A 25,177-nucleotide genomic window follows, 5' to 3' on the forward strand; every position below is an offset into this window, starting at 1 on the left:
TTTACTCTAGTGATTTGGTGTATTGCATTAATTGATTTTCAGAAGTTAAACCAACCTTGTATGCATGGGGAAAAAAATCCCACTTGGTCATGCTGTGTAATTCTTTTTATAGGCTGCTGGATTTGGCTTGCTATTTTTGGAGGATTTTTGTATCCATATTCACAAAAGATACTGATCTGAAGTTTTATTTCCTTGTGATGCCTTCGTCTAGTTTTGGTATAAGGGTAATCCTGCCCTTGTACAATGAGCTGGGGAACGACCCCTCCTCTTCTATTTTTTAGAGGAGTTCATGAAAAATTGGCATTGATTCCTCTTTAAATGTTTTGGTAGAATTCACTACTGAAACATGTAGTCTTGGGCTGTTTTTTGTGGATAATTTTTTGATTATGAATTAAATCTCTTCAATTGTTACAGGTTAATTCAGGCTATTTCTTGTTGACTCAGCTTCTTCATTTTGCATCTTTCCCAGAATTTGTCATTTCAGCTCAGTTATCAAATTTACTGGCATACAGTTGTTCATAGGGGTCCTTTATCATCCGTTTAATTTCTGTAAGATTGGTAGTTGTGTTCCCTTTTTCATTTCTGATTTCAGTGATCTGAGTCTTTTCAACTATGCCAGTCCAGCGAGAAATCTGTCAATTTTGTGCATCTTTGCAAAGAACCAAACTTAGTTTTGTTGATTTCCTCAAATTGCTTGTAATATTCTCTATTTCACTTATTTCCACCATAATCTTTATTATTTCCTTCTTTCCACTTGCTTTGGGTTTCATTTGCTTTTTTTTTTTTACCCAGTGTCTAAGGTGGAAATTTAGGTTATTGACTTGAGATCCTTTTTTTAATGGGCATTTAGAGACAGAAATTTCCCATGAGTACTGCTTTCATTGCCTGCATATGGTCTCAAATACCCGGTTTCTGTTTTCATTCAGCTTTAAGTATTTTCTAAGATTTTTTTTTAAATTTATTTATTTGTCAGAGAGAGAGAGAGCAAGAGCGAGCACAGGCAGAGTGGCAGGCAGAGTCAGAGGGAGAAGCAGGCTCCCTGCGGAGCAAGGAGCCCGATGTGGGACTCGATCCCAGGACGCTGGGATCATGACCTGAGCCGAAGGCAGCTGCTTAAGCAACTGAGCCACCCAGGCGTCCCAATCTTTAAGTATTTTCTAATGTCTCTTGTGATTTCCTCTTTGGCACATTGATTGTTTTAGAGTATGTTCATTTCCACATGTTTGTAAATTTTCCAGTTTTCCCTGATATTGATTTGTAGCTTGTTTCACTGTGATCAAAAAGGGCATTTTGTATGATTTCAGTTGTTTTAAATTGGCCTAGCATGTCACCTCTTCTGGGCAGTGCTCCGTAAGCCCTGGAGAAGAACGTGTGTTCTGCTTTTGTGTGAAGTATTCTACAGACACCTGTTAGACCTCGTTGGCTTATCGTGCTTCTGATGGCTCCTGTTCCCTATAGATCTCCTTGTCTACTTGTTCTATTCATTATTGAAGGTGAGGTACTGACATTCCTAAGTAGTATTATTCAGTTGTTGTCTTCTCCCTTCATTTTTGTCGGGGTTTTTTGGGGAGCAGCTTCATGTGTTTTGGGGGTCTGTTGTTGGGTTGTTTTACCTTCTTGGTAGACTGAAGTTTTCATCACTGTAGAATGTTCCTCTGAATCCCTAGTAACCCTTCTTATTTTAAAGTCTGTCTTGCCTGATATTAGCATAGCCACTCTGGCTTTCTTATGGTTTCTGTTCACATGACAAAGATTTTTTTCCATCCTTTTACTTTCAATCTATCTGTATCTTTGCATATGAAATGTGTCTTCTACCGATAGCATAGAGTTGGGTCTTGTTTTTTTAATCCCATCTAATAATATCTGTTATTTGATTATATTATTTAATCCATTCACATTTAATATTATTGATATAACTGGATTTATATACATTTATATTGATATAACTGGATATAACTGGATTCACTTCAGTTTTCGTTTTCCACATGTGTCATGTCTTTTTGGTTCCCTTTTCCCTCCTTAATGCTTTCTTTTGCATTAGTGAAAATTTTCCAATGTACTCTTTTACTTTCTTTCATGATTTTGTTACTACATTTTAAAAAGTTATTGCCTTAGTGGTTGCTAGGGAGCTTATCATAAATAATTTAACTTACCATACACTGCTTCAGATTTTTACTAGCTTAATTCCAGGTAGACTCACAAACATCACTCCAGAAAGTCTGTTCCTTGTCCCTTCCTTCGATGGTCTTGTTTTTGTACATCTTACATTAGTTTATGTCACAAACCCCCAGTGGACATTGCTCTAATTACTCTTTTATACAATTTAATGTATTTTTAAGAAGCTGATAGAAAGGAGAGAAAGTATATATTTATAGTTTTTGATATATTAGCCTCCTTAGTTAACATGTCTGTTTTCTTTTGTTTCTCCTGTGAATTTGAGTTAGTATTTGATATAATTTCCCCAGCTCCGTACAGTTTTCCCCACACCTGGTGCTTTGTGCTATTATTGACAAATAGGTTATGTTTCTGAATGTTATAGGCCTAACAATACAGTTATATATATATAATTAATAAATAAATGAATATGTATACATACATACATACATATGCCGTTTTAAGCAGTTATTTTTAAAATCAATTAAGAGAAGGAAAGGGAGGAAATATACCTTTAAACTATCTTTCAGTTACATTTTCTGCTCTCTATTTTTTTTTTTTTAACGTGGATTCATACTACTGTCCAGGGTCACTTCCCCTCCTCCTGAAGCTAGCTCTTTCTCCAGCATTGCTTGTAAGGTAGGTGTGCCAGCAACAGATTCTCTCAGTTTCTGTCTCTCTGGGAATGTCTTCTTTGGTCTCCATCTTGGAGACAGTGAAGCTGAACGTAGGATTTTTGGTTGGGAGCTCTTCTCTGGAGCACTTTGCAAGTGTTGCCTGTGACTTTCTGGCCTCCCTGGTTTCACCAACTCCCATCTTGTCCCCCTCTGCTCTGGTCACACTGCTGCCGGAAGGGTAGTTTTATAATACAAAACTTCCTGGGTTACTCGTTTATTTAGGACACTTAAAGATATCCCTCTGTTTCTATAAATTCACACTGGTCTCCCTGGAAAGGCATAGGCCCTCCATCACTGACACCCTGCTTCTCCTTGGGCCACATCTCTCATTCTAATCTACAAGGCTATTATGCTGAACTGCTTGAGGTTTCCGCCACATACACAGGCGATTTCATGCCCCAGTGCCTTTGCTTCAACTGCTGTCTCTGCCTGGAAGCCACGCTGACCTCCTGCCTCCTCCCTGGGAAACTCCAACTCCCTTCTCAAGATGAAGGGCAGTGCTCACTTCCTCTGAGGGTACTTTCCGGACACCTTTACTAGCATGGGCCATTTCCTCTTTGTTTTGCCCCACTGATCTCCATCCAGTCTTCTCTCAGGGCACCTGTCACACTTGGACCACTCTTCATTATTTCCCTGTGTATGTACTCTCAACTGTAGGCCTTCCTGAACATGGATAGCCCTCAACGTGAATGTTCATTGTGTGGTGGCATCTCACAGTTTCCTTATCCATTCCCATGGATGAAGCAGATGCTATTTCCAACTCCCTCTTGAAGATGATTAAACCCAAACAGAAAGGCAATCCAGGTTGCCCCATGATGGCTGGGAGGGCTGAGGTGAGTACTCCGTTACTTGGGTCCATGCTCTCAGGTGGCAAACTCTGTGCTCTGAGTGATAAGGTCCTAGTACAGAGTCTGATGTATAATCATGCCCAATATATATAGATTGAAAGTGGTAGTTTGGTAATGCAGTTCAAAAATTTATGATTAAAAAAGAAGATTTTGAACTCTACCCATCTTTCTTATTTTTATTACTTATCACCTATTTTCCTCTATGGTGACTAACTATAAAATCCCAAATAACCACTCAATTTTCAGTATACCCGGGGCATCCAGGAGGCAGAGAATGTGTCCTACTTTGTATTAATCATGTCTCAGTCTGTTTGCACAGAGAGATTAATTTAGGGATAGAAAGGGGCCGGGGCCTGTAGATTTGCACGTCACTTTGCACAAAATTCAGAGAATACTGACTGCCTCCAAGGACGATGGAGTGGACGGCAGCCCCAGACCCCAGGAGCTCTCTGGTGTAGCCACTGGTCTGCTCTTGGTAAGCAAGAGAGAATATCTACAGGGAGACATGAGCCAAAGGTAATGGAAGTCGTGTAAAAAAGGAAAAACTGGCGGAGTCATTTGGGCCTGTCTAGAAGAGGGAAAGAAGCTGTAAAAGCAAAGGGATGAGTGGGGAAGGAGCTCTCCTTGAAGTTTAAGCAGCACATCAGTGCCGTGGGATGGCGCTGGCATGGTAGCGCCCCCTTTTGGGTTCCACCTTGTAGTTCCCTGTGGCTGCGTCCCGTGAGTTCCTATTGCATGGACATGTGAGCCCTCACTCCCAGAGCCTGAGCCCACCTGGCCCCAAGCCAGCCCTCCGTCCTCAGGGGGCAAAGTTCTTCAGTAGTGTTCTCATGGCCCGTCATTCCCTAAACCGGCTCCGCCCAGGAGTTCTTGGAGGCTCTCCCTGACAACAAGCCTATCCGGAGACTTCTCTTCCCTCGACACATCGTTTGTGTCACAGACGGACCTAGCGTTGGGACCAATGAAGATCGTGAGGAGTGACTAACGGAAATAAATCCCAGCATGCGGCCCACCCCGTTCTTGGTCTAGAACTCGGTCTGTGGCTTTGGCCTTGTGTGTTTTGAATATGGCCTCCTGCTTTACTGACAGAACTTCTGTCCCCTTTGGCTTTTCCTCCAATTTCCTCCTTCTTCCTGTTTAGAACAGGACGTAGTGACCAGACTTCATGGGCTGCTGGAGTCTTAGGCAACCCCGAGACGGGCACCTCCATGTTAACAGCGGAGCAAGGTGTTAGAAGGAACTCGGGTCTCTGGTGACTGTGGACTCGCCGTGTCCCCCCAGGTGTGTTAAACTTCAGACGTGTTACGTAGATGAGAAAAACAGTCCTTTATGTGTTTCAGCCACAGTTCCTTCCAGGTCTCTGAAGAGCTGCTGAACAGGACTTCTCACCAAGATGGGGCTTCCAGAGACAGTGAGGTGTCCTGCAGGGGAGGCTTTGCTCAATACAGGTGCGGAGTCTGGGGGAGAAGGTTTGTTTGTGGAGTGGCTCACAGCAGCTCTTCTGACCTCGGAAGCTGTGGGTCAAAGCTGTTTGCTTTATTCTTTAGTGCATAAGCCGTGTGCTGCAGCACGTACGACACAGGACCTTCGTGGTGGAAGGATGGTCTATGCTTTGCCAAAAGCAGGAGTTTCAGTGCAATGTTGGGCCTTCAGTCTCTCAAAGGAAGTTCCCTCTGACCTGCTCTATGACTGGATTGTGGTCAGAGAATTCCTGAGCTTTAAACGGCCATTTGTTAATTATCTCAACTTCTGAAGCAGGTATCTCCTGGTTACCACGTGGGCTCCTGTAACATCTGAACAGTTGCTGTACTTGAGCACCTTCTACGTGCTGGGGCTCTGTGCTTGCGTCTGCCTGAGTTACTCACTTAATGCTCTCAAGAGCCTTGGAAGGTTAGTTTTCAAAGAGCCTTCTGGGGTTTCCTTCCCTCAACACAAAATGAGTCTTTGTTTGATATTGGAGTTAATCCCTTAGACCAACTTTTTAATCAATCTGTTTTATCCAGATTATTAAGACTTTTCCTGAATAGACACTCACAGACATGTAGTTGGAAAGGTGCATTGTGATTCCCTCAGGCGGGAGTCAGGCCTCATTACATTTGGAGACCCTGTCCCTCTCCAAGATTGTGTTTACAGAGAATTAAAAACCTCTCGTCCAGCCTCCTCTGTTAGTTGCTAACCTCACTGCTGCCTGGCTGGAGGCATGTGCTTTGTGGTGGCTGGTACATGAGTCCAAAGACCCGGTGAGGAACGAGGAACGGAGAGCTGAAGCAATGGGAAAGTGGATAATTCCCGCAGTGGGAGTCGGGCAGTGAGCAGTCTTCCAGGCATGAACTGACTCAACCTAACCACACACACCCTCACACCCACACACATGCTTCTGTGGGCATCTCAGTCTCATTCTCTGAAAATCCGTATTGGGAGTTGGGTTTCTCCGTACCTATCGTCCTGTGTGTCAGGTGTCAGGTGTCAGGAAGCTTATCTTAAAGAAAGACTTGAGGAATCTGCCCAGCAGACTTTAGGGCTTAATAAATGAATTACCATCAGGAATCCAGAAAAGGAAGTTCTGGAGGAAAAATAACTGCTGTAGTGGCTTAATCATTGGACTGGAAGGAATAAGTCAGGACACCCCTTGGTGCTTTGAGCCAGGCTCCCAGAGCTCTCAGTGGGCAGGGGTCAGCAGGGTCTACATGTGTCCTTCATTCCTAGAAAATACATTTTCCTCTTCACAAGACAGATCTATTATTTGGTCTTCTCAGTCTCAGACAGGAGAAGCTATTAGTCAGGTGGAGGAAGGTCACATGTACTTATTTATAAATTTCTTTCATGCCATAGAAATGGTGACTGAAAACAGGTGATATGCCAGTAAAGCTACGATTCAGAACAGAAGGAGAGTTGAAGAGTTTCTCAGACAATAGCTGCAGGAGTTCGTGACCACTAAACCAGCCAGCAAGGAAGATCAGAGGGGCCTTTTTGAGCAGAAAGGAGGGACCAAAAGTGACAACATCAAGGCAGAAAATACAAAAGCAGTAAAAATGAAACTGTCAGCCCAGGACCTCACAAAGAAGGGATATAAAATACAGTAACATACCTAAAGTCTGGAGAGGAGAGGAAAAAAGAATGGGTTCAAACTTGGATGGCCATCCACCTAATACAGATTGCTTTATGCCAAAGGGATTATATGCAAACCTAATGGTAACCACAAATCACAAGTCACCAATAAACATGAAGAATAAAGAGGATGAAACCCAAATAGATCACTAAGGAAATCAGCAAAACATGAAAGTGACAAAGATAAGAAAGGATCAGAGAACAGCTCAGAAACAACCAGCAGAAAATAAGGAAACAATGGCTTCGAATGACACACTGGACCAGGTGGACATCATAGACATATTCAGAACATTCCATCCTAAAACCACGGAATATACATTCTTCTCGAGTGCACACAGGACATTCTCCAGAACAGATCACATCCTGGGTCACAAATCCCGCCTCAACAAGTACAGAAAGACCGAGATCATACCTGCATATTATCAGATCACAAGACTATGAAACTTGAAGTCAACCGCAAGAAAAAAAATGGGAAGACTGCAGATACATGGAAATTAAAGAACACAGAACTGAACAATGAATGTTGGGGGAGGGAGCAAGACGGCGGCGGAGCAGCAGACTGAAATGACATCGGATCCCAGGAGTTCGGCTAGATAGGTATCACCCCATCCCAACACCTACAGACTCACCAGGAGAGCGAAGAGGAGAAGAGCAGCAATGCTAGGAACAGAACATCGACCACTGTCTGGCAGGTGGGACCTACGGGGACGTGAACCCGAAGGACGGGAAGATAGACCGTGAGGGGATTCGCCGGCTCTGGCAAGCAGCGGCAGCGGAGCACGAAATCAGAACTTTTAGAGTCCGCTCCACGGAGGGACGGCGCTGCAGAGGCCGAGCAGGGGTGAGCCCTCGCGGGGCCAGTGTGGTCTCAGGACCCGCGGGGTCACAGAAAGACCGGGGGTGTCTGAGTGCGACAGAGCTGCCAGGGATGGAGCGGGGAAGTCGCTGCAGAGACGGAGCCGAGGGGGGACTGTCAGCTCAGGGTTACCTTAAGCCATGATCTGAGGCACAGTCAGACAACTGCTCTTTGAGCAGGGACCCCAGAAGTGGCAGATCCGGGGAGACTCACCTTCCTTCCCCAGGAGGAGCAGCGCAGCAGGAATCTGATGGGTTTGGAGACTCCAAACGGGGCCGTGAGCCAGAGACAGAAACGCTCGGTCACAGGCCGGGTGAGCTCCGAGCGTGGCCGGACACCAGGGAGACGGGAGGGACTGACAGCTTTTCTGTGAGGCTGCACTGAGGAGCGGGGCCCCAAGCTCTCAGCTCCTTTGTGGCCAGACACTGGGCGGCCGCCATCTCCTTTCCCGTCCTCCACAGCGGTACGGAAAGCGATCAGGGAACAAAAGCTCCCGAGAGTGAACCTGCGCAGATTACTTAACCTAGAGCAACTGCGCCTCCGCCTCCGGCAAAGACACGTGAGAATCTCAGCAACAGGCCCCTGACCCAGAAGATCAGCAAGAACATCCAGCCAAGACCAAGCTCACTGGTCAACGAGAACCAGGGAAATCCAGAGGAGGGGAAAGCAACACACAGAATTCATGGCTTTCCCCGTTTTCTTTAGTCTTGCAAAGTTAAATTTTTAAAATTTTCTTTCTTTTAAAATTTTTCCTCTTTCCTATTTTAACCAACATCTTATCAATACCTTAAAAAATCTTTTTTAATTTTCATTTTTATAGTCATATTCTATCCCATCATTGTATTTAACATTATTTTTTGTATATTATACACACACACACACACGTTTTTCTTTCTTTAAAATATTGGGACACAGTTTCTTCTAACAGACCAAAATACACCCCAAATCCAGTGTGTAACTCTGCTCTATTCACCAGACTGATCATATTCTTTTTTTCCCCTTTCTTTCCCCCACCTGGTTGGGGGGTCTCTTCTGATTTGTTCAGTGTACAATTTTCTGGGGTCGTTGCTACCGTTTCAGCATTTTTTTTTTCTCATTCATCTATTCTTCACCAGACAAAATGACAAAACAGAAACCTCACCTCAAAAAAAAAAAAAAAAAGAAAAGAAAAGAAAAGAAAAGAAAAGAAAAAAAGAGCAAGAGGCAGTACTGACTGCCAGGGATGTAATCAATATGGACATTAGTAAGATGTTGGAACTAGAGTTCAGAATGATGATTATAAAGAAAGTAGCTGGGCTTGAAAAAAGCATAGAAGATACTAGAGAATCCCTTCCTGCATGAAAAAGAACTAAAATCTAACCCAGCTGAAATTAAAAAAGCTATTAGTGAGGTGCAATAAAAAAAATGGGGGCTCTTACTGCTAGGATAAATGAGGCAGAAGAGAGAATTAGTGATATGGAAGACCAAATTATGGAGAATAAAGAAGCTGAGAAAAAGACAAACAACTACTGGACCATCAGGGGAGAATTAGAGAGTTAAGAGATACCATAAGACGAAACAGTATTAAAGTGTATAACAATACAGGCCTACCTCCTGAAGCAAGAAAATCTCAAATAAACAACCTAATCTTACTCCTAAAGGAGCTGGAGGAAGAACAAGAAGTCTAAATCCAGCAGGAGGAGGGAGATAATAAAGATCAGAACAGAAGTAAATGATAGAGACACTAAAAAACAATAGAACAGATGCATGAAACCAGGAGCTCGTTCTTTGAAAAAATGAATAAAATTAATAAATCTCTATGCAGACTTACCAAAAAGAAAAGAGAAAGAATACAAATAAATAGAATCACAAGTGAGAAAGGAGAGATCACATCCAGTGCCACAGAAACACAAACAATTCTAAGAGAGTATTATGAAAAACAAAAACAAAAACAAAAACACACCAACACACTGGACAGCCTGAAAGAAATGGATAAACTCCGAGAAACACATAAATTACCAAAACTGAAACAGGAAGAAAGGAAACTTGACCAGATGGATAGCCAGCTAAGAAACAGAATCGGTCATCAAAAATCCCCCAATAGTCAGAAGTCCAGGACTACATGGCTTCACAGCGGCATTCTATGAAACTTTCAAAGAAGAGTTAATACCTCTGCTTCTCAAACTGTTATGAAAAGCAGAAAAGGAAGGAAAACTTCCAAATTCATTCTATGAGGCCAGTGTTGCCAATACCAAATCAGGTAAAGATCCCACCAGGAAAGAAAACTATGGTCAATATCCCTGGTGAACAAGGATGCCAAAATTCTCAATAAAATACCAGCAAGTCAAGTCCAACAGCACATTAAAATAACCATTCATCACATGGGGTTTGTTCTTGGGCTGCAAAGATGGCTTGGTAGTCTCAAACCAGTCAGTGCGGCAAACTCTATTAATAAGAGAAAGGATGGGGGGCCCTGGGGGCTCAGTGGGTTAAACCTCTACCTTCGGTTCAGGTCATGATCCCAGGGTCCTGGGATCGAGCCCCGCATCGGGCTCTCTGTTCAGCAGGCAGTCTGCTTCCCCCTCTCTCTGCCTGCCTCTATGCCTACTTGTGATCTCTGTCTGTCAAATAAATAAATAAAATCTTTAAAAAAATAAAAGAAAGGATAAGAACTATATGATCCTCTTAAAATTTGCATTTTGCAAAGTACAAGATCCATTTATGAGGAAATCCTCAACAAATTAGGGATAGAAGGAACCATACGTCAAAATCCTAAAGCCCACATATGAAGAACCCACAGCTAATAGCATCCTCAAGAGGGAAAAACAGAGAGCTTTTTCCTATAGTCAGAAACAAGACAGGGATGTTCACTCTTACTGCTGTTATTTATTATTATTATTAAAGATATTATTTATTTATTTTAGAGGAGAGGGAAGATGGAGAGGGGGAGACGATCTTGAGAAGACCCCCTGTTGAGCAGGGAGCCCAGTGGGGATCAACCTCATGATTCTGAGATCATGACCTGAGCCAAAAATCAAGAGTTGGATGTCTAACTCACTGAGACACCCAGGTGCCCCTCACCACTGTGTGTAACATAGCACTGGAAGTCTTAGCCTTGGCAATTAGACAACAACAACAACAAAAAATAAAATTCATCCAGATTTGTGAGGAAGAAGTCAAACTGTCACTATTTGTAGATAATATGATACTATATATAGAAAACCCAGAAGACTCCACCAAGTGCTAGAACTAATGAATTCAATAAAGTCGCAGAATGCAAAATCGGTGTACAGAAATCTGTTGCATTTCTATACATCTCATTTTCAATAGCACCAAAACCAGTAAGACACGTCAGAATCTATCTAACCAAGAAGTTGAAAGCCCTGTGCTCTGAAAACCATGAAACACCAATGAAAGAACTTGAAGATGACACAAGGAAATGAAAAGACACTCCATGCTCATGGATTAGAAGAGCAAATATTGTTAAAATATCTACACAACTGAAAGCAATCTACATTAATGCAATCCCTATCCAAATACCGACAGCTTTTTTTTTTTTTTTAACAGAGCTAGAATGAACAATCCTGAAGTGTGTATGGAAGCAAAAAAGACCTCAAATAGCCAAAGCAACCTTGAAGAAGAAGAATAAGGAAAAAAGGAAAGCTGGAGGTGTCATAGTTCAGGACTTCAAGTTGTATTACAAAGCCCTAGTAACGAAGACAGTATGGTATTGGCACAAAAATAGACACAGATGAGTACAATAGAACAGAGAACCCAGAAACGAACCCACAACTCTGTATCAACTAGTCTTTGACAAAGCAGGAAAGAATTTCCAATGGGAAAAAGCCAGTCTCTTCAACAGATGGTGCTGGGAACACGGGACAGCCACGTGCAAAAGAATGAAACTGGACCATTTCCTTGCACCACACACAAGAATAAATTCACAATGGATGAAAAACCTAAATGTGAGACAGGAATCCATCAACATCGTAGTGGAGAATGTAGACAGTAACCTTTTTGACATCAGAGGTGGCAACTTCTTACTAGACATGTCTTCTGGGAAAAAGGAAATTAAAGCAAAAATAAACTATTGGGACATCATCAAAATTAAAAGCTTCTGCACAGAGAAGGAAACAATCAATAAAACTAAAAGGTAACCTATGGAATGGGAGAAGGTATTTGCAAATACTAAGGATTACTATCCAAAATATATAAAGAACTTATTAAACTCAATACCTGAAAAATGAATAATCCAATGAAAAAATGGGAAGAAAACATGAATAGACATTTTTCCAGAAAAGACATCCAGATGTCTAATAGACACATGAAAAGATGCTCATTATCACTCATCATCAGGGAAATGCAAATCAAAACCATGATGAGATACCAACTCACAGCTCTCAGAATGGCTAAAACTAACAACACGTGATGGAGAGGATGTGGAGAAAGGGGAATCCTCTTACACTGTTGGTGGGAATGGAAAATGGTGCAGCTACTGTGGAAAATAGTATGAAGATTCCTCAAGAAGTTAAAAATTGGGGCGTCTGGGTGGCTCAGAGGGTTAAGTCTCTGCCTTCGGCTCAGGTCATGATCTCAGGGTCCTGGGATCAAGCCCTGCATCGGGCTCCCTGCTCAGTGGGGAGCCTGTTTCTCCCTCTCCCTCTGTGCTCTGTCTTTCAAACAAATAAACACATACATAAAATCTGGGAAAAATTAAACTATTTGGCATGGTCAACTGCTTAGAATGTGTTGCTTTTACTTCTCCCTGCTGAGGTTCAGGTGAGCAAGCCCGGGGATGTGAGACTTGGGTGGGGGCGGTGCAGACACTGGGGCTGCTCACCCTTCACAGGAGTCAGTTAATGCTAGAAACCCAGTGGGGGGCATGAGGGTGACCCTGTGCACAGCGGCTGGTTGACAGCCGCTTCCTGAGATCTGCAAGACGGGCAGGACAACTCTGGGTGAGGAGAGAGCACATGTTCCAGGTCGAATAAAAGGACTCAGCAATAGGGGCTTTTCCTTGCAGCAGGAAAAGACTTTTCCTTCAAAGAGCCCCACAGTCATAACCACCTCCATGTTGCACAGAACCACAGAGTGTTCTGGATGCACTGGTACCCACATAACAGGGAATCAGTTCCACCCCCCGCTGCGGCATTCACTGTGGCTGGCAATGTATTTGGGGCTGCTCTGTCTACTCGTGTACGCCACTGGTGGTCCCGTTAGTAGATGCGTGAAGGGTAAGTCTATTCATGTGCTAGAGAACTAACAGTGGGACTCGTGAATGAATGCTTCGCTTACTTGGCTGGTTTCCTATCTTAGAGACTGTGTCCACGGCAGCCTTGGGGCCCAGAGGAGTCAATGGGCCTACTGCCAAGGCACTTTGCATTCTTTTCTGCAAAAGGACTTTTTCTTCCCTTTGAATACATCTGGACAATCAAAAGGAGAAAAGCCATACCTGTAGTATTCATCTCCCACAAAGAAAAGGGTCTTCTGCACGTCCTTGAGGTACACGGCGGCATCTATCCGCTGCACATACCTCGGGAAGCCAAAATCATAAATAGTTCGAGGAGGACCCTGCATCTGGAAGCCTCTCGTTATCCAGTAGTGGGGGCCTGAAGACAGAAAGTAAAGTTCACAAACACTCAGTACCACTTGGCAATGTACTTCACTCCTGAGGATTTCTACACAGGGTCCCACATGGGAATAGTTTATGGGATGGTTGCCATGGTTATAAGCCAATATACAAGCTTGGATTGAGTTCAAACTACTCTGGAGGCAAGCATCTCTTAGTGATGTCCTAACAAAACAGTAATTTTGATACGATTGTGTCTTAAATCTCACACATTAATTTTTTCAAGATACTTTTCATGTGTGTAACCTCATCTCAGTCTTGTACAGATGCACGGGAGAGAAGGGGCCTGTGAGAGACAAATGCTGTGGGTTGTCAGCCAGCACCGGCCTTGTAGCTTCCTCCCCCAGCTTCCAGAAAAAGAAGCTAAACTTGACAGGGGCCACCTACTGGGTGACCGCCATTGGCCAGCCACTGTCACATCTCTGAGCTTGCTATTACTATAATCCCTTCCCAGGAAGAAACGAAGGCTCCGAGCAGTTAGGTAATTCCCCAGAGTTGCTCTGACGGTAAGGGGCTGGGGCCAGAGACTGATGACACCGGGCCCACCTCCCAGAGTCACGGGTTAGGGTCCCACTTGTGAGTAGGGCATGGCCGCAGGGGCATCGTTCTCCTAACGGGGGTGCCGTGTTGGATTTGCTGACTAGAGGCTCTCAGTGGGCTACACCATGTCACCCTGAGGGGTGAGGACAAAGTCTGTAGCCCCCTGGGCACTGGCACTTTGCACAGTGTCTCTCTAAGGTAGAGCATTGGCTCTGAGAACATTGTGACAGTCATTGTCCCTCCTGCCACTGCTATAGACAACAGAGCGGCATTTCACGGCTAAGGCGAGGAGTGACCAGCGCATCTCCACCATCCCTGACCAAATGCTACCAGCACTAGAGGCTCCCCACATCCCCAGCCGTTCCTGTCCCTCACGGATCTATAAGGTACCTTTGAAGAAGTAAGCAGTGCCCCTGTCGGCCACTTCGTAAGCTGCGTCCACGTTGGACATAAGCTGAGGGAAGGAGCTGGTGATGGTGCTGGGCCGGATCCCCGCCATCACGTGAACTTGCCGACGCCAGAAGATCCTGTTGGGCAACCCACAAGACCAACGGCTGATTTAGATCTTGAACTGGACGTGGACCCGTTGTCTACAAACCACAGTGCAAGGGCCTTTCCTCAATGCCTCATGCCCCTAACTTGTTTTCATAAGGAGAGAATAGGTTTTTGACCTTATTAAATAGTACTTTTCCCTTTTCATTCTTCGAGCCTCCTTGGAATCCCCTTTCCTTCATATACTTAAGGACGTGCCCGGCACGGAAGGATGGAGCACGGAGAAGACCCGGTAATTCACACATTTCACCCGTGCCCCTTCCCACTCCAGGTATCCCTTGATATAAATGTCCTTTTCCTTTCTACTCTTTTAAAAACTAAAATCTCGTAATGATAAAATATAATCCTTGTGAATGTTTTGAATAGTACAATTAAACCAAACCTTTGTGGTTAGGAGTGCGAGTTAATCCCAATAAAGCCAGCAAGAGCACTCACAATCATTAGTTATATTGAAAGTTATCTACTGAATACTTAGCTCTTGAAAGTGCTTCTCTTCCTGAAATCAAAGGCTAGCTAACAGAAAATCTGGTCTCCACCAGTAAACTCCAGTTTTGGCAACTCATCCATCCATGCATCCAAAACTATTCCCATCAATCTGCGGCGCTACCTCGAGGGTATTGGGCTGAAACACTCACTATAAATGGGGTCCCTTTTGAATTGTGGAGGGGAAACTCATTTTTATAAAATATGAGTTTACTTGACTCTGTAGAAAGTAGAATCTATACATAAAATTATTTGTGGGCAGGGAAACTGTAGTAAATTTTGACATTTAATTTTCTGGGTAGTTCGTGTAGGAACTCCTGATCTACCGCTGAGTTTTCCAGTTCAGTTAATTTAACAAATATTTACAGTGCGCCTGTCAGCCGGGATGGTGGTAGACATCAAAGATGGGACATTGAAGTAGACCCGGGTCCTGCCTCAGGGAGCGGCGCGCCCAGGAGCACAGACAGGTACGTGATTAGGCTGTTTGGATCATAATCAGACAGTTAGGACTCGTCCGACACAGTCAAGTTTACGAGGCGGACACAGAGCATACCCCACAGGAGGGAAAGTCTGCCGCATTCAGGGCTCTGGTGAAGGGGTCCCGGGTGGGGCAGTGTAAGCGGACAGTGAACTTAAAAGAGCTTCACTGAGAGAGACATGGCTTCGTTTCCCACGTGGCATCGGATGCAGAAGGACAAGCACGTCGTGCTTCCGGAGATGTCGTCTTGTGTTCTAGCTCTGACCGGCATCTCCGAGCTCAGTCTTGCCATCTCACAGATGCAAACAGTACTTGCCATGTCTCCTGAAGTCGTTCTGAGGATCCAAGGAGAGAAGGCGCAGGAAAGTGATCCTAAACCATAAAGGTCCCTAGAGCTAGACATTGTCCGTTCTAAACATTATGATTTGCCTAGGCCTCACCCACCCGCTAACATGACCCATCACGGGGTGGCAGGCCCCGTGGCAGGTGTGCTGGCTCGCCCCATGCCCTACAGGTCACTGCCTGTTCTAACACGGGTATTAACAGGTGACACACCAGGGCTCAGGTGGACTCACGGACCCAGGGGTCCCCTGTTGCTCGGGGCAGACAGAGCAGCTGTCCGGATATTCCTCTCCACCCATCTGACCTCCGGGCTCCTTCCCAGCCTTGAGATCTCTGCTTTCCTGTGTTCGTAACTGGACCCCCGTCCAGTCAGATCTAGGCTTTCCCGAAGGTGCGAGCAACCGCCTTCCCCTTCTCCTTCCTCTCTGCCACCACCATGAGAGCACGGGTTTGGGGAGTCCCGCAGATTTGGGTCACGACAACAGATAAATGCATCGTGTCCATAGCCTGTCATCTGATTCTTGATGATGACGCAGTGATTGGGAACCTGAGGAGAAATCCATAAAATGAGGGCTTTTCACTGAACTCGGTACTTGGTTCTGAAATGCTGACTCTGGTCACGTCTCCATGCTGGCTGCTGACCCAGGCACTGAGGTGCATTTCGGGGTTCTGCCGTGGTGGGGACAAGGAGGGGGTGGCGGGCAGGGGAGGCTCTCTCCGCATCACGTCTCTGAGGAGCGTGTGGACTCCTGGGTGCTTCCTCCTCAGGCTCCTGATGTGGGGAAACAGTTGCTCTCATTTTTCCTTTAAAAATGGGCAGCAGTGCTAGGCACCTGGAAACCCTATCTTTCCTGGGACGTTTGGGCTCGGCTGCCCCGAGTGACTCAGGAGGAGAGGTTGTGGAATGTGGAGCTCCTGCAGACCCACAGGGTGCTTTGGGGACTTCTCTCACGTGGTAGAATGTAAAAGTTCTTTCCAGATCAGCCGTGACTGACACGGCAGGAATCGTGGGGACTCAGGGGAAGTGGACTGGTCACGCTCAACCAAGGGCGATTTTGAGCACCTGGAGACCCTGGGCCATGTTTGCTGACAGTTGCATGTGTCACCACTGGGGGAGGTCAGGGCTGCTGGCTCCAGCAGGAGGCGGGCCAGGGAAGGTCCGTAGCGCACCCTGCGCCTGGCAAGGACTGCTCGGCCTCAAAGTGCCCGCAGAGCCGAAGGCAAGGAGCCCGGGCTTAGACAGCCGAACGACGTATTAAGATGCACAAGCTGCGCATGTAAGGTAGAGATAGTTACTATCCATCACTTAGGAAAAGTTGCACAAATTCCAGAAGAAACTGTGATCCTGAACCTTTCGGCACCAACAGTGGGTAGTGGCACACGGGATGCACAGCCGGAGGGTTTACAGACTCGAAGCGGAGATGACAAACATAAATGGGTTACGATGGACTCGAACCCTGAGGAGAGCAAGACTCTCTTCATGTGTCTGCATGTGGATTTGAAACATAAACGAAAGGAGAACTGATCTGTGAGCTCGTCGGGAAGGAGCAGCTACAGGGTGTGGGCGAACTGGTCATGGAAACAGGCGACACTTTGTCAGCGGTCTGTCACTGATCTTGATAAGGAGGACGGAACAATGGTGCGCATTGACAGTAGACGCCCACGGATGGTATGTTTAGCGGTGTGGTTTATCTCGGGCTTGCATGCAGGAGCCAATGCTGTGCCTGGTACACAGTCAGGGCTCAATAAATACTTGTTGGCTGAGTGAATGGGTGCCAGGGAGTGAGAGGAACTCATGAGATCACTGATATTCACAGCCTCTGCGATTTTCATTCCCTTTTTTCAAAGAACAGCAGCTAATTCAACTTGGGAGATGGGCTCGCTGGTAGCCTTCACCGGGGGCAGGGTCCTGATGATCCGTCTTTCTGTCCTCTAGCTTACGGGGCACCTGGCACACCTGGGGACGTGACCCTCAGTTGCCGAACTTCTGTTCTTCCTGTGTGGGACCCGACCAGCTTCACCCCGACTTGGGTAAGGAGCCTGTCACCTCCTCGTTGCTGGACCGTCGGGGGATTCAGCAGGAGCTGAGTGGGGCCCTTCCTCATTCATTGTCTTCAACTCTTGACTCTCCTTGACTCATTTCAGGGGGAGGAAGGATCTCCTTCTGCTTTTGATGTTTGCAGTGGAATTGCTGCTTCTTTCCCACTGAGAGCTGGAAACCTGGTTTTATCATTGGGTGTGTGACCTTGTGTGAGTCACTCAATTTTTCAGACTCAGTTTCCTTCCGTCACATAAAAGTGAGAATTCTAATAACACAGGTGCCAATCATTCAAAGGGTGAATTGTGACAATGTACCTGAGGCTGTCTTGTAAGCGCTCAGTCCTCGGGGCTGTCTTGTAAGCACTCAGTCCTCTCAACAATAACTGGTAGACACTGTAGAAACACATGTTTTCCCTCTCCAGATGTATTGATTGGTGATGGATACATCTTAGAGTTTATCAGCGAAACAAAGTTTCTTTCTGAATTTCCTCCGCTGACATGAAGTTCTCATCACTAGAAACTCTGAAGCACATTCACATCCTTGGCTGAAACAGTCTCGTCCTGGGGCTCCACTCACCAGGTCTGCGACATCAGAAGGCTTTGGAGGCTGAGAAATCAAGCATGTACCGTTCACCTCACTGAGCCCCGGAAGAACATGGCTTATAGAATCAAAGACCCATGTGTAGACGGCACTTAAAAGTCGTCAGAGCCTCATGTGCCACATTGTTTATCCCACGGGAGGAGCTTGTGGGTGCCCAGGCCGGCAAGCTGTGACCTGGAAAGGGCCCCAGCCCCAGCCAGGGAGTTCAGAGGAGGTGACAGCAGATCAGGGATGGTGACATGCCTCCTGCCTCTTGGTCGGAGTTCTTATACATAACCTGGACTCAGGCTAAGTAAGCACCGTGCTGCTTGCTGACTTCACGGCGCAGTCTCACAACCAGAAGAGACACGACCCCGGGAGACTGAAGGAGCATGACAGCCCCCTCAGTTGTGCGGGCTCTGCTCAAACTCGTGGACCCTGCAGAACGCCAGGTTCCGAAAAGTCCTGTCCGGGAGAAGGAGGGGCTGATGTCCTGTCCCTCCTGCCGCACATCGCCCGCATTTCTGCTTCTCCACCAGCTCCTACTCCTGTCTCCCAACAGGTCTGGGTAGTTTCTTGGCTTGGAAACTCCTCCCAGACACGGCTGCCAGCGCCAGCTGTGGTCTTTGCGGACCTCGCTTTTACTAACACGACTGCCAAGTCAGCGGTCTGCGTCACCATTTCCACCCGCTCCCTCCTTCTGCTATCTGGCTGTTTCACTCCCCAGGCCCTGGACCCCCTCCTCACGACTCCTCTGGAAGGACACACGAAATCATCCTGGCCGGGCTGTCCCTTTGCTTCAGGCCTCGGTCTGAGGGTCCCGGCGTCCCTTTCCCTATGGATCACGTTGAAGATTCATCTATTTCTTAGAGAGAGAGAGAGAGAGAGAGAGAGAAAGGGCATGAGCAGGGGGAGGGGCAGAGGGAGACGGAGAACCTCAAGGTTCTCCACATGGAGCCTGGAGCCCGACTCAGGGCTCAATCCCACAACGCTGAGATCACGACCTGAGCCGAAATGAGGAGACGCTCGCCCATCGATTGAGCCACCCAGGTGCCCTGCACTACTGATCACTTTGGAAGAAAATCCTTTCTTCCTTGACTTGTGTGGGGCTCCACTGGGGGACTCTGTCTCTGATGTCAAGGGGGTTAAAACTGCAGCGGGGCAAGTAGCGCTGGATTAAAGGAGAACGCTGAGCACAGCACACAGCACGCCGTGGGTGATTGCGAAACGTCGGTTATTACTATGAGAGCCCATTTCCAGATCTTTCCCTGGGTTCCATAGCCCGTGAAGCCTCCAGCCGTGAGCGTCCCCCCGAGTACCGGCGGCTTCCACAGAACCTGCTAGAATTGTCCTCGGCTTGAATGCTGCGTGTCTAAGCCTGAGATTTCCCGTCTGTGTCCGGCAAACCTCCTCGACGTTCTCGTCTGCTGCCATGACTCTTCCTCTCACTGTCTCCGGCACTAAATCTTCCACGTCCTGCCGGCGACTCCCCCAGGGCCCTCTCCGGCCTCGTCCTCCATTCCCACCCACGGAGCCTGTGGATGCTTTCCTCCGCCTGCTGATCGGAGGTACGGAGCGGCTGACAGATATTCTGAGAAGAAAACAGAACGGGGCCAGCCTAGCCAACAGGTTCGAGATGCCTCCACGCTCTAAGAACGTTCTTCTCCTTGTGGCTGTTCACCTGACCGGCAGGAGAGGGTCTGGAGCACAGGACCGGCCGTCCCTTGTTTTCCCCACAAACTCAAATGCTACCAGAGGCCTGAGTTCTTCCAAGTCGAGATGCACCTCTTGTCTTGGGCGTCCCAGGGCGGGCGAGCTCTTCTGTGTGAGTGATGGGATCCGCTCTGGACCCATAAGGCTGTGTATGCTTATTCCATGTGCAAAATGCTGTTACACCTCGGAGTCTACTGCTGATGGTGATGTTCTTGATTTTGTGGGTAAAATCCAACTGGGTAAAACCCACGAGCATCTGAGAGGGGCTATGTGCTTCCCATCTTCCCTAAGGGCCTGAGGAGTGTGGGGCGGCCGTGCTATCTTCCATCTGCTGGAAAGAATGAACGTCTGTGCCTTCAACCCACAGATCCAGGTCCCTGTCATCAGTAGATACCTGCCATTTTCAACCTGGCGTAGCGATGCCCATTTGTCCTCAAACACAAGCCTGGAACGCATCCATGTGCCCTTCCGGGCAGCAGACAGCAGCTGTGGTCTCACGGGGACCCAGAGAGGTGCCGCACCCCATCCTGCTATGGAAACACCCTGCGGAGATGACGCCCACACCTGGGAATGTCTCCCCCACAGGCTGCTGCCGGGAACTCCGGGCCGGACCCCAAGCTCCCACAGCCGTCTGCGGGTTGCTCTGTCACTGTGGCTTGAAAGAAAGCTTTGTTCTCCAGCCAGACTCCGCAAACACTTTGGGAATTTTCAGTGTCCGCCGTAGGAGATGAGAGCTCTGGAGCGTGTCCTTGTGCAGAGGGAGCAGGAAATCCTGCCCCATGGAGTCCTCGTGAGGGTGTGATAACCACATGCTCCCAGGGAAGCCCGGGGACACTGGAGCCCCTCAGTGCAGAGAAGAGGAAGAGGGGCTCGTGGGCCTGTGGGGAGTGGGTGGCGGACCCGGGACTCAAAGGGGGGCTCCCCTGACTCCCTGCCTCCTGCCCGCCGCTACGGCGGGGCCACACGAGAAGGTGCAGCCTGAACACACTCACGTCGCCGTGTCCCTCCCTCCCTCCCTCCCGACTCTCCTGTCTGCGTCTCCTGTCCCTGTGGCTCCGTTCCTGCTTTCACCCTCCATGACGTTGGCCGTTGCTCAGACTTGGATAATAGGTTTTTTTTTTTTTTTTAACATTTTTTTCCTTTTATAAAGAAAACAGATATCGTTGTTTATGGGGCGTCACATCTTTGACTTCCCATTCTCCTCTGGGTCTCTTCCACCACGAGTAAGCTCTGTGTTTTGCGGCGGCACTGGTGTCTTCTCAGGGAAGGTGTGCTCCCGGGCTGGCCTGGGCCACGGGACTGGTGACAGCCCCACTCCTTGCATCGTGCCCCCCTGCTCTGCGCCTTGCCCGTCGTGGCCGGTCAGTGCCTACCGATTCTGCTCTGCTTCATGTTTTGGTAATAATAGAAAGGACAACAATAATTAGTAAGTCTCCATAAAAATCCTTAAAAACAAATGGTAAGAAACACTTCAAGCAGTTTCTAAACCATAACCTGCCATTGGGCCTGTCCGGTTCTCAGCCCTCAACACAGCTCTGCTGCTCACCGAGCCCTCGCTGTGTGCTCGGCCCAGCGTCCACTCGGGGGCCCCTGCTCAGTAGGAAGCACGGCTGAAATTAAACCTCCTGAGCCTGATGCTGAAACCTGGGTTCTGGGCTCTGCTCTAGTCCGTTCCGGAAAAGCAGACGCCAGACCACTGTTAAGATAGAGTTCAAGTTCAAGCAGATGCTCCAAAGTATGGGACTGGTTGAATACGTGACAATGTATCTACTTATGGCAGAATATATGCATTTGTATAATGAATGACAAATAAAACTCACCGGCATGGAAAAATGAGCTATTGCTGAGCAAAGAGAGTTTATAAATCAGCGCATCTCATAAAATCCCATTTTTTGTGGACATCCCTTGTCCCGTCCTGGACTTAGACTATGTCTGTCTACACAGGAGAAAAATCTGGAAGGAAATATGTGTTGAAAAATGTGATGACTCTATTATGGGCTAAAAGCCTGTGTCCTCACCCAGTTCGTACGCTGAAGCCGTACCCCCCGGAGGGACGGGAGGGGGACACGCAGGTGGGACCAGTGGGGTGTAACCAGGGTTAGAAGAGACCCTGGCCGTGGATCTCTGGTCTCATGTGATGAGCATCCTTCTAAGAAGAGAGCCCTGAGAGCTTGTTCTCTCTTCCCTCGTGCACAGAGAGGCTGTGTGAGCACACAGGATGATGGCAGAGTGCTTGAACGTCTTACTCCCTTAGGTAACTGAGGTGTGCAAAGGCAAGGTGAGTGTTTCTCCTTTGTATCTCCAGCCACTACCGTGGGGCTGGGCCCTCATATGGGCTCCATGACCACTCTTCCAATGAAGAAAAAGGAGTAAAAATTATTCAGTCATGCTGTTCTTGACCTACATCTGTCTGTTCTGGTGTGAGCGAATTCTGTCCCTGGTCGAGGGAGGAACGGGGATGAGTGCTGGTGTGCCTTTTCCTCCAAGAAAAGAAGTGATCCCAGCAATCAGCCATGGGGACAGCCCCCTGCTCCCTGAGAGCCAGGGGCCCAGAGAAAAGGGGTGATCTAATGTAAAAGCATGAGGTCTCTAACAAATCCGCACATGTGACCTTGACCATGACCTCATTCCACTAAGTGTATTTGTCTCACTGCAGCTGGGAAACCTGTCCAACTTGGCTTTCACCCGTGACCTCCCTTTGTCACCAAAGACCCAAGGTCAGTCTCTGCTTTCCTTCATTCAAATACAATAGTTGTAGCAGGTGTCTTTCTATTAAGTCCCTTCTACCCAGCGACAGGAAAAAATACTCGTCCAACAACACTCGGTCTAGCTGCTGGACCAGGCTGGTTACGGCAATCTGCACTCTCCTCCAAAATGACTTTGGAAAGATTGTCACCTTCTTTCCCGTGAGCTGGTTGGTCCTAACAACGGTTACTGATGATACTAACCACCACACCCCGTATCCCTCACTTCCGCTCACAGGCGTGTTTTAAATCTGTGTTATTCATGTGCTGGGTCTGTTGTTGATCATTGAAATGATGGACAAGACATCCGAAAACCAGGCGGCTTAAAGCTTGACCCTTTCCTACAACCTCATTACTGGAAGACCAGCTTCACAGGTAGGCCTTTTCTTACGGACTTCTACTCCACTGGCTTCATTATCAAAACTGTCAATATATCTGTGATATTGGGATTTGTAACAGGAAATACATATTTGGTCTTCCTCCTGGTTTCTGGCACAGAGCCCGCTAAAAGCTTGGGAATTTCCGGTGATGAGAGAATCAAGGTATTCTTTGTTACGTTAACAAGGTCACTTTCGGAAAGTACCTAGTGGGGGAGGGAGTGCTGGTTACCCCAGGGCACAACCAGGTAATTAGAGAGTTGGTCCCAACACCCACCTCTCCCCCTTCAGGGAGGGAAGAGGGATGGAGGTTGGATCAGATGCCGAAGGCCAGTGATTTAATCCGTCATGCCTCTGTGACGAAGCCTCCATAAAAACCCCAAAGAAGGGGCTCCTGGGGATCTTCTGGGTTGCTGAACACAAGCAGATGGGCAGATGTGGAGGCGGTTTGCATCTGGGGAGGGCATGGAAGCTTCGAGCCCTTTCTCCAGACACTGTTCCAGGCGCCTCTGCCTCTGGCCATTTCTGAGTTACATCCTTTTCTCCTGCACTTTAATCTCATGAGTAAACTGGTTTCCTGAGTTTGGTCTGCTGTGCTCGTAAAGCAGTCAGACCTAAGGAGGAGTTCATGGGAACGTGATTTACAGCCACTTGGTTAGAACTGGCATCTGAAGCGGAGGGCAGTCCTGTAGGACGGAGCCCTGAACCCGCGGGGTCGGCTGATGGTTACCTCCGGGTGGATGCCATCAGCAGTGAGCGGAGTCGTAGGATCCCCAAGGCTGGTGAGCAGAGCTGTCCTGTCTGGCTGGGCGCCCAGCCCTGTGAACTCTGCTTCCCAGTCGCCGTCTGTGGTCCTACAACTACTCTCTTCCCACCACTAGGACCTTGCTAGATGACACGAGTTCTAACTGCAAATACCGCCCCCCGATCCACTCTACGAAGTGTCTTGTAACCGGAAGACTTTTTGCTGGATTTTTATTCCCACAACATGACCCTGACCACTGATCCTCACGCAAGGATGCGTGCGACCTGAAGCGAGCGGTCTGTCCTCACATTCCACTCTCATTCCAGCACTTGAACATGACCCCAGTGCCCAAAACACAGAATTTCATGCTCCTTCACCCCGTTATGAATTTTCCACACTCCTTGGGTTTTCCCCAACGACTACGTGGGGCCGCTCACCATTCCTCAGTCGCTCAGCCCACAAAAAACTAACATCGTTGTTAGTTGCCGTACCGCAACGAGAAAACGTTGTCACCAAACACCATTTCTTGTTCTCTCATGAAAACTTCCCCATTAATTTCAAACCTGAGAGGCTTAATAAAATTATATTTCCTCTTTCCTTATTACACTAATCTTTTTCTTTAAAGATTTTATTTATTTATTTGACAGATAGAGCTCACAAGTAGCCAGAGAGGCAGGCAGAGAGAGAAGAGGAAGCAGGCTCCCTGCTGAGCAGAGAGCCCAATGCGGGGCTCGATCCCAGGACCCTGAGATCATGACCTGAGCCAGAGGCAGAGGCTTTAACCCACTGAGCCACCCAGGCTTATTACACTAATTATTACACTTTTATTACACTAATCTTAAATTTACTTCTATTTGATTTCCTGAGTGATGACCATGATCATAAACATACTAATAAAGATCAATAAGGGGGTGTCTGGGTGGCTCAGTGGGTTAAGCCTCTGCCTTTGGCTCAGGTCATGGTCTCAGGGTCCTGGGACCAAGCCCCGAATCAGGCTCTCTGCTCGGCAGGAAGCCTGCTTCCCTCTCTCTCTGCCTGCTATTCTGCCTACTTGCAATCTCTCTCCCTCTGTCAAATAAATAAAATCTAATTAAAAAGTATAAAAATAACTATGAAAAAATAAAGATCAACCAGTTCTCCTGCTGATCAGCTCACACAGCTATAAACACAGCCGTTCTTCCAGCACTGTCCCTAAATATCCCAGCTTCTCTGGCATCACGAGTTAGTCCATCTCCTCTGCCATTCAATATATTTTTTGATTTTTTTAAATTTAATTATTAATTTTTTTAGAAAGAGAGCATGTGTAGGGGAAGGAGGAGAGGGAGAGAGAGG

General features: G+C 47.2%; 2 protein-coding genes across 4 annotated transcripts in view; one reads left to right on the forward strand and one right to left on the reverse strand.

Moving 5' to 3' along the window:
* The window catches only part of DYNC2H1 (dynein cytoplasmic 2 heavy chain 1), a 670,805-nt gene that overhangs the window by 13,049 nt on the left and 632,579 nt on the right, over positions 1 to 25,177 (forward strand). The window lies entirely within an intron of this gene.
* The window catches only part of MMP20 (matrix metallopeptidase 20), a 68,984-nt gene that overhangs the window by 8,028 nt on the left and 35,779 nt on the right, over positions 1 to 25,177 (reverse strand). For all 3 annotated transcript variants that reach the window (XM_082683989.1, XM_082683990.1, XM_082683991.1), the window contains 2 exons: positions 14,182 to 14,318; positions 13,075 to 13,231 (listed from right to left, as the gene is read on the reverse strand). In XM_082683989.1, the coding sequence (XP_082540115.1) occupies positions 13,075 to 13,231; positions 14,182 to 14,318 (294 nt within the window). The remainder of the gene's footprint in view (positions 1 to 13,074; positions 13,232 to 14,181; positions 14,319 to 25,177) is intronic.

This window comes from Mustela nivalis (assembly GCF_964662115.1).
Source record: "Mustela nivalis genome assembly, chromosome: 9".
NCBI classification, from domain to species: domain Eukaryota; kingdom Metazoa; phylum Chordata; class Mammalia; order Carnivora; family Mustelidae; genus Mustela; species Mustela nivalis.